At 38.4% G+C, this 12,354-nt stretch overlaps 3 protein-coding genes and 1 long non-coding RNA gene across 4 annotated transcripts; 2 read left to right on the top strand and 2 right to left on the bottom strand.

The window, feature by feature from the left end:
- The first annotated feature begins 23 nt into the window (after nucleotides 1-23).
- On the top strand, nucleotides 24-2,633 carry LOC118436570. Its single transcript, XM_035854961.1, has 8 exons — nucleotides 24-63; nucleotides 307-506; nucleotides 582-795; nucleotides 855-1,024; nucleotides 1,091-1,326; nucleotides 1,385-1,627; nucleotides 1,705-2,141; nucleotides 2,226-2,633. Exons 1-8 carry the CDS (start codon nucleotides 24-26, stop codon nucleotides 2,354-2,356), a joined length of 1,671 nt encoding a protein of 556 aa, XP_035710854.1. The 3' UTR covers nucleotides 2,357-2,633.
- On the bottom strand, nucleotides 2,530-3,752 carry LOC110854303 (endocuticle structural glycoprotein SgAbd-2). The gene is made up of 5 exons (XM_022102735.2): nucleotides 3,606-3,752; nucleotides 3,455-3,533; nucleotides 3,034-3,381; nucleotides 2,881-2,911; nucleotides 2,530-2,784 (listed from the first exon to the last, which is right to left on the bottom strand). Exons 1-5 carry the CDS (start codon nucleotides 3,612-3,614, stop codon nucleotides 2,691-2,693), a joined length of 561 nt encoding a protein of 186 aa, XP_021958427.1. The 5' UTR covers nucleotides 3,615-3,752; the 3' UTR covers nucleotides 2,530-2,690.
- Nucleotides 3,753-4,760: 1,008 nt separating this feature from the next.
- Nucleotides 4,761-6,169, top strand: LOC110853789 (variant surface antigen E). Its single transcript, XM_035855142.1, has 2 exons — nucleotides 4,761-5,276; nucleotides 5,356-6,169. Exons 1-2 carry the CDS (start codon nucleotides 4,908-4,910, stop codon nucleotides 6,037-6,039), a joined length of 1,053 nt encoding a protein of 350 aa, XP_035711035.1. The 5' UTR covers nucleotides 4,761-4,907; the 3' UTR covers nucleotides 6,040-6,169.
- A 2,493-nt stretch (nucleotides 6,170-8,662) lies between these two features.
- LOC118436645 lies at nucleotides 8,663-9,695 on the bottom strand. The gene is made up of 2 exons (XR_004835614.1): nucleotides 9,069-9,695; nucleotides 8,663-8,881 (listed from the first exon to the last, which is right to left on the bottom strand). It is a non-coding gene; the product is annotated as an uncharacterized LOC118436645 (long non-coding RNA).
- Between the last annotated feature and the right edge of the window lie 2,659 nt (nucleotides 9,696-12,354).

Below are 12,354 nucleotides of genomic sequence, written 5' to 3' on the forward strand. Positions count from 1 at the left end.
GTACCCATTTATCTGTTTCGAAAATGTTTTCAAAGAGGGACGAAAATTCATGCGGAAGAGCAGGTATTTTATTACCAAAGTTAAGATAACCATTTTTTCTACACGTCGTCTTTACCATTTTTTTGCACAAGCTGAACCACCCAACCATTTGAAGCACCACCATGTCTCCGACCTTGCCGAGGAAGCGATGCCAATTACTCAGCAAATTGAGAACCTCAGATCGAAAATTTCTCTCAAAGGCATTAAACTATTTACGAAATTCATGTCCTTACAATTATGTAAAACATTTCATTTAAAAACGCGTAGAACGATACAACAATGTTCTCAAAGAAGAGCTGAACGAAAGTCGAGAAGGGGCGAGTTCTGTCCTCCACGATTTGCTAAATGAGACTCAAACATTACGAAGGAATATGATGGAAGCGATTGACCGTGAAAAATTCGCAGTACAAAATGCTCTCCGGACACACAGGACGATGCAATTAGTCCTCAGATCCAAAACACCAGACGTATTTAAAAACATTTATTTATGCACATTCATCTCTATTTAGTAAATTTCCGATTTTGATCGTAAATCCCTTAAGTTCGCCGAAGCATGGCTGGACGACAAATTATTCGACCATGCCAAACAATTGAATGGATTGGTGGACACTTTATTTGCAAAACGGGACCGATTACAAGAAGCGGAAAGGGTTGTTATGTTAATGGAGAAATGGCCGCGACCTGGCAGCACCCCGTGGGAAATGAAAATTATGAAACAAGAAAATTTATTGGGGGTAGCGATCGATTCGATGAAAGGTGAATTATATTTAACATGGGTTTAAGTAAGATTATAATTTTTGCTGTTTAAATTCCAGTCAAACTGGAAACTGCGAAACTTTTGTACGTGAAATACCACGAGATTAAAGAAAGGTTGAGAGACGAGGAGGAAAAGTATGCTCCGGTCATTCGCAACCTGGAGTCTCAACTAGCACATCAAAAGCAAGAGATGCGAACCCTGCAGAATATGCTGGACGATGCTCTCATCGTAAGGAGCAAAATTTCAAAATAAATAAATTACCAAAAATTTAATCACGTAATGACATAAAATTAGTTTGAATCCGAAGCATTTTCCACGCTGGCACTAACTGAGAAGGAATCACTCATAAATCGAAGGAAACGCCGCGTTCAAATGGGCAAGATTAAGGTCGCAGTGGAGAAAGTTTTAAGCGAAAATTCCGCCACGATTCCAAACGGACGTCGCGCCGGATATAACCCATTGGAACGCAAAACCATAAGTGCTGCAACCCTACAACAAGACCTGGCTTCCACCGGTGGTGTTAATGACAGGTTGTTCATTTACGTATTTAATTACCTAACTGTTAAATATAATGTGCAATTTGTACAGGTTAAGAGTGAAGCGGGCCGAAATTGAAGAGTTGGAAGCCTGGGTGTCAAGATTAGTGGAAACCATGCGAGTCCCATTCAACTCAATTCCGTTAAGATTTAAAACCGTGAGAAAAGTTGGGCTTGATCTCGAAAAAGAAAAAGTTATTAAAGAGAAGCTGAAACATAAGTTGGTTCGAGAGAGAGACTTACTCATGCTGATTCTTCGCCAACTTTCTTACACTGGAAATCAGGAAGTTTCCGAGTAAATATTTTAACTCGCAAAAAAAATTATACATAAATTTCTTGAATTAATAATACATAAGTTTTTATAATCTTCAGCTTCACCAAAGTCGTCCAAGATTACGACTCCAATTTAACCACACTAAAAAAAGTGGGGAATCACACCCAACGAATCATCAATACATGCGGCGATAGGATCGACTCCATTCGGATTGGAATGTCTGGAATCCTGAACAGATTAGACGACCAGAAAAGTCATCAAATAACAGACTGTGACCACTTGTTGAAACTTTTTCCAGTCGTTCGCACCAAAGTTGAACAGTTGGTGAATGACGTAGAGAAATTGGAGAGCGATGTCGAGCATCAACATGTCCACCGACGACAAAGTAAGCATCCCATGCACCCAAGAGCGTCAGAGATGACGGTGTCAGGTGGAGGATTCGTGGGCGCTACTGCTTCCGGAGGAATTAGAGCGTACCGAATTCCAGACCGATGTCAACGCGTTCCCGTGAGGACGATGGAGGAAGGTTCGGACGGTTAGTCAAATACATTTGCATACATATTTAGAGGAAAACGAGTAGAATAACCGAATCACTTTTTCTGTTTATTTTCCCATGCAGAAGAAGACCTCGAAGACTACAAACTCCCAACGAGGAACGACATCAAAGCGAAAAGTTTCAAAATTTTGCAACAAGGTTTGATCAGAAAGGGAATCTCGCAAGTTGTAGTGATGACTCATCCTCATAAATAGTGAAGCTCGTATGTATGTAAAAGAGTAAAAAGCATGCAAAAATTATGACAAATTTCAGGAAAAACTTTTGATTTTACGACTTTATATTTTTATTTCAGATTTCCACATATGTAATTCAGATTAGAAAAATAAAAAAATTAGTAGATCTTTTTCTCTTTACAAAATTTATAATACCGTGCTTTCATCCGTTTACAACTGTACCGTGGTACGAAATTGTTACTGTTGTTGTGGTGGGACTATAGCTGTATAATACAGGAGAAGGGTTAAAATTCTAAAATTAAAATTATTCGATGGGAAGAGTGAGTCGATGGGGGTAGTGGAGGCGTCGAAGGAATTAATATCCGGATTTGACTGATCCGTAGGAAGAAGCGCCACGGAGGGAGGCAGCGATGTCAGCGGGGATTGGGGGTGGGGTTGGCAAATGGTCTCTGTAAAATGGGAAAGAGAACAAACATTAATTAAACTGTGGTAGTAATTAATTACAAGTGGTACTTTAGTTGCAGTTGTAATAATTAAATACCTACCCTTGAGCACGGTACCCTTGTTCATCGGCAACTGAGAAAAAAATTAAAATTAAATTATTTAACTTAAAATCACAATTATCTTGAAAATAATTCACAAGGGTTTAAATCCCCTAATATTTTGTTTGTAAAAAGTTCTCTATTTTGTTGGCTTACCCCAGTTGAGGTTGATGTGTTGACCTTCCGGGGAGGTGTATGAGACGACTCCGCTCTTGGTAAGGGTTGAGGTGGACTGGACCATTTTTCCGTACTCATCCATGTAGCTGCCTCCACGGCCTTGAACGACTTGGGTGTTGTCCGTGATACGAATCCCATTTCCGGTCTCGTAGGAAAGAGCGGAGTGTTCGGAGCCTCTGATTTCATGGTTGAAACTGGTAATTGGGACGGCAGCGGCGCGGGTGGCGGATCCGTAGGAGGAGGACCCGTAGCTGGAGGCGGCGGGTGCGGATGATCCGTACGACATGGCTGGCGCGGCCGGGGCGTGGGTACCGTATGAGACGGAAACTGTGGATTTAGATTAATTATTAGTCAATGATGTTGTGCTTATCGTGTGCTTATCGTGTTAAATGTGTGTTACCTGGCTCAACTCGGACGGCAGGTTGGGAGTAGCCATAGTTGGCAGCGGCTCCAGCGACGAAGAGGGCGATGAGGGCGAACTGGAAGGATTTCGGAAATATTAATATTTTTTTCAGAAATTTTGGAAGAAATTTTCCCCCCTGAAAACTTACCGATTTCATGGTGAAGTTATTGGTTTTGGAGGATGAGATTTCCTGTTGTAGGAGTAGTTGTAGTAGGAGTGGAGATGTGATACCTAATCCGCTGGAGACTTGGCCTTTTATACGAAAAATTTCTGAATCTGACCCAATAAACTATTTTCGTACGGATTTAAATCATGGGAAGAAGGTTAGACAAGGGATGATCGTACAAGGCCGACCTTGCCAGTTGCCACTTTTCCCTACTGGTCCTTTTACATAAGAAAGATATGCAGTTCCACTAGGATCAGGGTTCTATTTTAGGGTACCAGCAAGGTTAAACTTATTCATAAAGATACGTAACATGCTACCCTACAACCCTTTTTCTTATGAGACTCTCACTTTTAGAAATAATAAGACATTTCTTCTTACTACTGGTCATCCTAACAAACGCAATATTCACATGTGCGTTTCTATTTTTAAGATTTCCTTGTCCATTTGCATAAATATATATATATAAATACATATGTATGAAAAGCATGTTTGCAAAAACTGCATTTGTTTTTGGTGTAAATCGCACATCATTAAAATCACGTATAAAAATGACGAATCTAATTTTATTTGTATTGCTGCCGATGGATGATAGCGTCATTTAGGTTGACAGTTGCATCAACAATTTGACACCAATTTCAAACGAAAGTCACACGCTGCAAAAAACAGACTTTGACAAGTCGGGTACATCCTTTTTAGTCGGATAAGGCTTCAAAATTGCACTAAACAAACATGCCACAATTAATGTGCAGCATAGCATAATAATCGTTTGTTTTTGATCGAGTCGTCGTATCGATAATAAACCTGAGTCTTAAAGATATTCATTTTTGGTATCATTTACTATTTGATAGGGAATTAAGACGAGGAAATGGAAAGTGGAGGAATTGAGATGAGATGTCAAAGTGACGGGGGGATGTCAGTCGTGGAGTCGTGATCCTCCCATCCAAACCCAAACTTTACGAAGAATAAATACTTCTTCGAAATAAATGCAATTCTGCGAATGCTTGTAAAGTGCTTGTAAATCCTACCACCGCCGTTTAATGTAGATCAAATTTCCAATTGTTGTCTAATGAGTGATGGCGTAATCGAAAACCAATTAAGATGATCCCGATCAGTTTGTATAAAAAGGAATTAATTTTATTGAATAATTATCCACTTCCCAGTTGAACCAGAGCAGTGAAGCAGTAACAGCAATTTGAAGGAAAACAAAAAAAAATCTCAATTTTTTGAAAAATTTGCGAAAAATATTTCAAAACCGTTTACTTACATCGAAAAAATTGTAGAATCATGGGATTTTTCAAGTCCCTCGTGACCCTGCTGCTCTGCATGGCACCGCTAACCACGCTGGCCGTGTACTACCCGCATTACCCCAGCTACCCGAAGCACCACCATCCCTACCACCCACCACCACCTCCGACACCCCCACCAGCGGAAAATTCGACGCAACAGGAACAACAGAAAACCGTGTCACTCATCATTTCTTCTGGGGGAGGAAATAATAACGGCGGTGGAGGTGGTTCATCCAGTGGTGGCGACGACTATGAAGATCAAGACCCTTACGGCCAGTCACAGAATCAGGAACAAAACCAAAATCAACAGCAGCAGCAGCAACCCGGAGTTTACATTATTGTAGCTCCACCCACTCAAAATCAACAGGTATACAAAATATCTAATCGACACAATTTTTCTCATCCAAATCATATTTTTTATACGAAAATCATCCCCCAAATTTCAGGGAGGGAACAACGGCGGTGGTGGACGTTCTCGCTACCCTCCCCAAACCGGAAACAACAACGGTGGCAATAATAACAATGGTGGCTCCTCAGCTGCAAATGCGATCATAAAACTCCTCCAAATTCAACAAGGTGGTGGTCAATCTCAGAATCAACAGCAACAATCCCCTCCCCCATCGCACTACCCTCCCCCACGACCAAGACGTCCTTCTTCCTCCTCTGGGGGGTCAAACTCTGGTCAAAATTCCAACAATCAAGGACCATCCACCGCTCTGAAGATCATTTTACCTGGACCTCAAACCACCACGACGACCACTACGACGACCCCTCCACCCCCACCACATCACTATTCCCCCCACTACTCGTCCCCACACTATCCCCACTATTCACACTACTCTAGACACTACCCGTCCCACCCACATCACCACCACCACCCCCACTACCCGTCCAGCTCATACCCGGCGTACCACCATTACAATTACCCCAGCTACCACCATTCCCCTTCCTCCTACCATAGCCACCAGTACCCCAAATATTCCAAACCCAGCTATCCATCCCCCTTGCCACACCCACCGTCTCCCTCCGTCGCGGAGGAGGAGCCTCCAGCCGAGTACAGTTACTCCTACGCTGTACACAGTCCGGCTTCCAGCGACTATAAAAGCGTCCAGGTCAGCAAATATGCGTAAAAAAATATTTGTTAGTTTGTGGATGCATACATAAATACACATTATTTTCATAACGGTGTAAGCCAAGCCTATTATTTGTGCTGTAAGAAAAAATAATAATAAAATGAATTTTCATTTTTCAAAAAAGAAATTCAGAAATGTGATTAATTTTTTGCATGAATAATAGACTCGGTTTACTAACTTAAATTACTAAATTGCTCTCATCATAAGTATTTGCATAACTTTTCATAATTTGATTTCCATCACAGGAAACAAAATCAAAAAGTGGTGTGGTCACCGGAAGCTACAGTTTCCTCCAACCGGACGGTGTCATAAGGACGGTGCGATATGTAGCCGATGCAAAAAATGGATTCAATGCCGTCGTCGAAAAAACGCCACTTCATCCTAAAGAAGATTGACACAGACATATTTCATGCGAATAATTGATGAATTGTTGTCGTAATTATCTCACATTTCACACCTTACATAGATCAATTTAATCTAGACCATTTTTTGAGCATAATTTACTCTACAGTGTTAAATATTTGTTTTAGTCGTGTATATGCGACTTTGTTATGTATGAATGAGTTAGTGAGGCAACGCGACTCTAAATGATTTGATTAGAGATCAATCACAGATAATAAAGGAAAGAAAAGACAATAAGAGAACGTGCCACAGCGGAACAAAACTAATAATAATAAGATCCCATTAAATGTTCTATAACAGTGGTTATTAAAGGGGAAGCCCTTTTATGGGAATGCCTTGTCTGTTTGTCCGTCTGTCCGTATGCACAATAACTTTCGAAAGGATGTGAATTTCGACATGCAGTCTTCACTAATTCTTGGTGGAGTTAAGCTCGAAAATGGGAATTGGAGGTCGTAAGGTCACGGCGCCTCGATGGTGACGGTCAAATATGCTGATTTTTTTTAACTTTCGACCGTTTTCCACGTAATTCACAGCAGGGATTTCAAAAATCACCATCATTTCTACGTTCGATAACCCTGCGACAGTGTAGACTATGTCAAAGGTCGAAAATATCAAAATTCTTGTTTTTCCGTAAGAGGAATCCTATTTGGTTTCACCCCTTCGCTACATTTCGTTTGCACCAGTTTATTCCTACTAAAAGGAGACGACATGAATTTAAAAGGATTCATTCAGTTGTTGCATAATTTTTTGGGGTACAAACTCCACCAATTTATTATTAATATGTAATTATTTCACTCTGAAGAATGGATTACTTTTGGGAGTGGTGCGGTGGTCTACACTTTTGGATTGATTTTTTATTTAACGATTTACTTACTTACATTACATCCAACTCAATTCTGTCGAAACAACTTGTGTACAAGTAAATCACTCACTTTGTTACAACTTTATTTGCATTTGCATTCTTGTAAATCAGCCACTTGAAAGTGATCTTGTCTTAATTTGCAAGCTGAGCAGGTGCGTACATACCCAAACCCCAATCATGATAATATACTGGTGATAATTGCATCCTAGTTTAATTAGACGGTTGCACGCAACTGCACTTATTTGTCTAAAATGGATTAATACGATTTATTACGATGCATTTGGACCAGATTTTGTAGTCTTTTATTTATTTATTTATTTTTATGTTTATATTTATTTAAAAATAAAAATAAAAATTTGAAAAATTTGATAAAAATAAATAATTTATATTTATGTTTTTTATCGTAATAATTTTATTTTTTTATTAATATTTTTTTATTTGATGTTTTTATTAATACGATTTATTACGATGCATTTGGACCAGATTTTGTATCAATATTTTTATTATTTATTTATTTTAAAATTAAAATAACAATTTTTCAAAAATTCAAATAAATAATTTACATTTACGTATTTTTATTGCAATAATTTTAACTTTTGAATAGATGTTATTTGAGTCTAAAATGGATTAATACGATTAATTGCGATGCATTAAAAAAAGGTTGGACCAGATTTTGTTGTCTTTTTATTATCTATTTATTTATTTATATCTTTAAATAAATCGTAATAATTTTCAATTTTCAAAAGGTGTGATTTGATTTTATCGAATCACACCTTAATAAACAAAAAAGGACACTCGTTCGCATTTATGGGAGATCATTGATTACAAATTATTACAGATTGTGCAATCCTCTCGTCTGGGGTCTAGACTTGACTTTGTCCACTTTTTGTTGTCCCCTATCTCATGTTTACACGTTTATAAGTATTGTACCAATAAATTAGGAATGTTATTTCTTGATGACAACATGCAATGCAAAACTGGATCATTTTTTATTATTATTGTAAATGTTTAGACTTGAAGAAATAGATTTAGATACATTCGTACCATTTCAATCAAGTTCACCTATTTGAATTTTTCTATTGTGTGTCGTTTCGTTATATATTTGTCACTCTTCTTGCAGAAAAAGGCGTAGTCCATCCGGCTTGCTTAATTTATTCACTCCTTTATTATTGTTGCAAATTCAATTTTCAAATATTGCAAGCACAAGTGATTATTGCATTAAGCAAAGAAGTCAAACCCTTTTACTACCGACGGACCGGTGACCGACTTTTGTGCGTCAAATGCCGAAGGCTTTATATTTAGGACGAACTTATATAATTCGTATGTTACTGAAATCAAAAGTTTTAAGGAGACAGCCACGTGATTCATCTTTTTTTATTGTCAATTTTGGTTTAATTTCTGCTTTGTCCAATTTGTCGGATAAAAGGTTAACAAAAAACGAATTGGGTTAGGACAAGGTTGAATTTGCACACTTATTCCTTTTGCACTTGTCACCTCTCTTGTGTGTTATGCATCTTGATCAAATTGATCCGATGCACGGTAACTGCAGGCCAGGCAATCTATCAATCCATCCATCTATGTAGGATTAATTTATTATAATGTGTGTGTGTGTGCGATTGTGACCTCAGTTGTCGCCTTATCAGCCCTGTCGCACGTGGTGGCTACGTGCTGTGCACATGCTTATTGAACTATTTAATATGCAATGGGCCCCTTAAATAAAATATAAATCAAATCAAGTGCAGAACCCTCGCTGTGATCTTACCTCATCCCCCCAATAGATAGATAATCGCAACTCTTTGAGATACAGATATTTACATTTGATCGATAATGGTCACAGCGGTTAATAAATAAATAAACCCTCCAAACGAATGTAAATAAGTAGCGTCAGAGCGATTCCAGTTTCCTTTAACGTTTTGTGGTAAATAATGAACAACGATACAACACGACGGTTGCCAATCGACTGATTATTTATTGTCAACATGCAACATGATTATATAGACATCATGAGTAATAAAATATGTATTAATAAATGTATGAAACTGTTCCTCACGACACTTTCCAAAGTGTCTGACCTAAATAGAAAGGAAGTGCTAAATCCTACTCCCAAGAATGGGAATGCTAAGAATGAGCTGACACTGTACAGAGGTCCAATAAAGTCGGTGCCATAAACATCCGTTATGAAAAGCTACTTGAAATAGCTAACCTAAATACCTAATATTAGATCATTTTATCCAACACGTTTCTCCGTATATGACCTCGTCCTAACGGTCATGAGGTCAAAAATATTAACGTCCTTGAAATCGTAGTCAAATTTCCTTTAAATTGACACCCCATATGACAATTACGTATCTTTTAACCTTTGACCTCGTCGTCAAGGTCATAAGGTCAAAAATATTAACGTCTTTGAATTTGCGGTGGAATTTCCTTTAAAATGACACCCCATATGAAAATTAAAGTTAAATTTAATCTGGACCACACCCCCTGGCGCAGTGGGGTGTGATCCGATTGACCCCATTTTCGAACTTGACCGAGAACTAAAAATTAGAAAAACAATGCCGAAAACGAGGTTTGATTATGTCAACTCGTTCTGGAGATATCCTGCTTACGGACAGACAGACAGACAGACGGACGGACGGACGGACAAAGCGATCACAATAAGTAGCTGACGCTACTTAATAAATAGTTGTTTGAGGCAGTGCCCGCGGAAGCTGGAGGGGACAGAGGGGTAATGTCCCCATGGTTGTTCGATGTCCGCATCATCTCCCCATGTTATATAAACCCCTCCCTCCCCTGCAATGTTAATGTCCCCACGGCTTCCGCGGCCACTGGTTTGAGGAGGGGAAGAATTTTCTAAGGGTGGAATTATGCATTAAAAACGTATACATTTTAACAAATGTGGGGCAGGGGGACTTGGTAACTTAGAGTTCAAAAACATAGGGTCGATTATTATCTTGACACATTACTGATGTTGATTGTTGTCGCTGATGTATGTAAATACTCTACATAATCGGTCAGGGAATGGTGCAGGGAAAATTTTATTGGCCTTTGGTATTCTGAAACAACAGATTTTTTTATAGCCAAAATTACTTAGAACATGCTGCTTAAAGTCAATTCCAATTAAATTTAATACCACAATCAATCAGTTCAAGTTTACTCGAAAAAGGGGAACCCAACGACTTCTAAAGTAATTAAAGTGGTCCTTATGTATATTATTTGCGTCATCCATAATACTCATTTGTCTCATTTTATAACCAAAACAAGTGGTGAAGGTCTGTTGCTCTTCTCATCTCACATAATACGTTATCCATTTAATTGTGGTGGATGGATGGATAGTCGAATAATTGCAGCATCTCGTAGCAATCGACGACCACCACCAAAATTTAAACGTCAAGCATCACCCTCATTATTGTACCCATTGTCAAATGTGTCGTTACATTGTTGAAATTATGTCCAACTTGTTACCGCTTTTGTTTCAGGTTGGTTCAATAATGAATTAACGGACAGCACAGCCCCGTCATCCCCATATTTTGCGTTGAGCAGTGATTTTGCCATTGATTTACAACACTGTTGTCAAGTTAAATAAGGATCGATGCTCGATGGACGAGGGTTAAATAAAATTTTAAGCCTCTTCTAAATACTGCCCACATTTAAATAAGTACGTGGAGATTAAAATTATGCTGTAATTTATTTATGCGCCCCACTCAACAAGTCAAGTTTAAATTGTTTGAATAAATTAAAAAAGTTATTTAGTTGGTTGAATAACACATGCCATCGCAAGTGGCCGCGGAAGCCGGGGGGACATCGGGGGACGTTAACATTGTAGGATGGGGGAGGCAGGGGTTTATATAAGATGGGCAGATGATGCGGACATCGAACAACCGTGTGGACATTGTCCCTTTGTCCCCACTCTTCCGCGGCCACTGGTGTGTAATGTTATGTCATATGCCGGTTTGTGTTGTCATTTTACACAAGTAATTGTGCGACAATGCTTCATCAATAATTTAAGGTCAGGTGTGTCACTTTTATGGAATTGGAATAATTTAAAGGTTATGAATGTTTTTAATTGTGTAAAATAATGCATGCAAATTGTCTGCGTTTATGTCTTGATTAGAATTTAGTACCTCCAGAAAGCGACACAAATTGCTTAATTGGGCGAAACAAAAATCCATTATTTTTTATTTCTTATAAACAGGACACGACCTGAGGGAAGTTTTTTGCTAGATTTAGTTTTAGTACAAAGTACAACCTATTTGTCCAGTTTCTGGTTGTTGGCATTGACCTTATCTATCAAAAAGAGCTTTTATTTATGTTTTCACTGCGATTTTATCCCTCAAATTGTGCTCCAATTAATTACTTCCTGAAGGTGTTTAAGCAAAAAAAAAAAACAGGAGCATATTTAAGATATCTATGTATCATATTAAATGGTACAAAATTATGGAGGAAATGGATCGCATTTTACTAGGCGCGGCGAAAATTTGTCCAAATATAAAATAACACGCATAAATTACCACCCAACGATTTAATAACCTTCACGATTTCGCCAAACTCGATCAAAATTGAACTACAGAAATAATCATTTAAAAAAATCACAATTTCAATATTTAGATCACCTTTTACGTAAATAAATGTTCCATATATATTTGCAAACAATATTGTATCATAAGTTTGTTAATTTCTGCAACAATGCAGCCGATTGAATCATCTTTTTTGACTTGGTGACACTGAAAATTTATGATCTTGTCTGATTATCTGGCTCGTCGTGGTATGCAAAAGTAAAGACATGGGTCTCGCCTTGGTCACATCTTTTATGCAAGAATAGAATGGACGATGGGAAGCAGCATCTGGGGTCACACCCTGTACACTGACTCAAGTGTAACAACAATCGACTACAACAATAGCCCCAATTACGGCGATGTATGGAGGAGTGCAATAGACCACAATGAATGATGGATTCACATGCAGGTAGGTATGCATATTGGTGGTGGTGGAATTCTGGCAACAATCCATTATGAATGACCAATGATGAAAAAAATTGGCGATCCATTTGT

Source organism: Folsomia candida, unplaced genomic scaffold (assembly GCF_002217175.1).
Source record: "Folsomia candida strain VU population unplaced genomic scaffold, ASM221717v1 Fcan01_Sc009, whole genome shotgun sequence".
In the NCBI taxonomy this organism is placed as follows: Eukaryota; Metazoa; Arthropoda; class Collembola; order Entomobryomorpha; family Isotomidae; genus Folsomia; species Folsomia candida.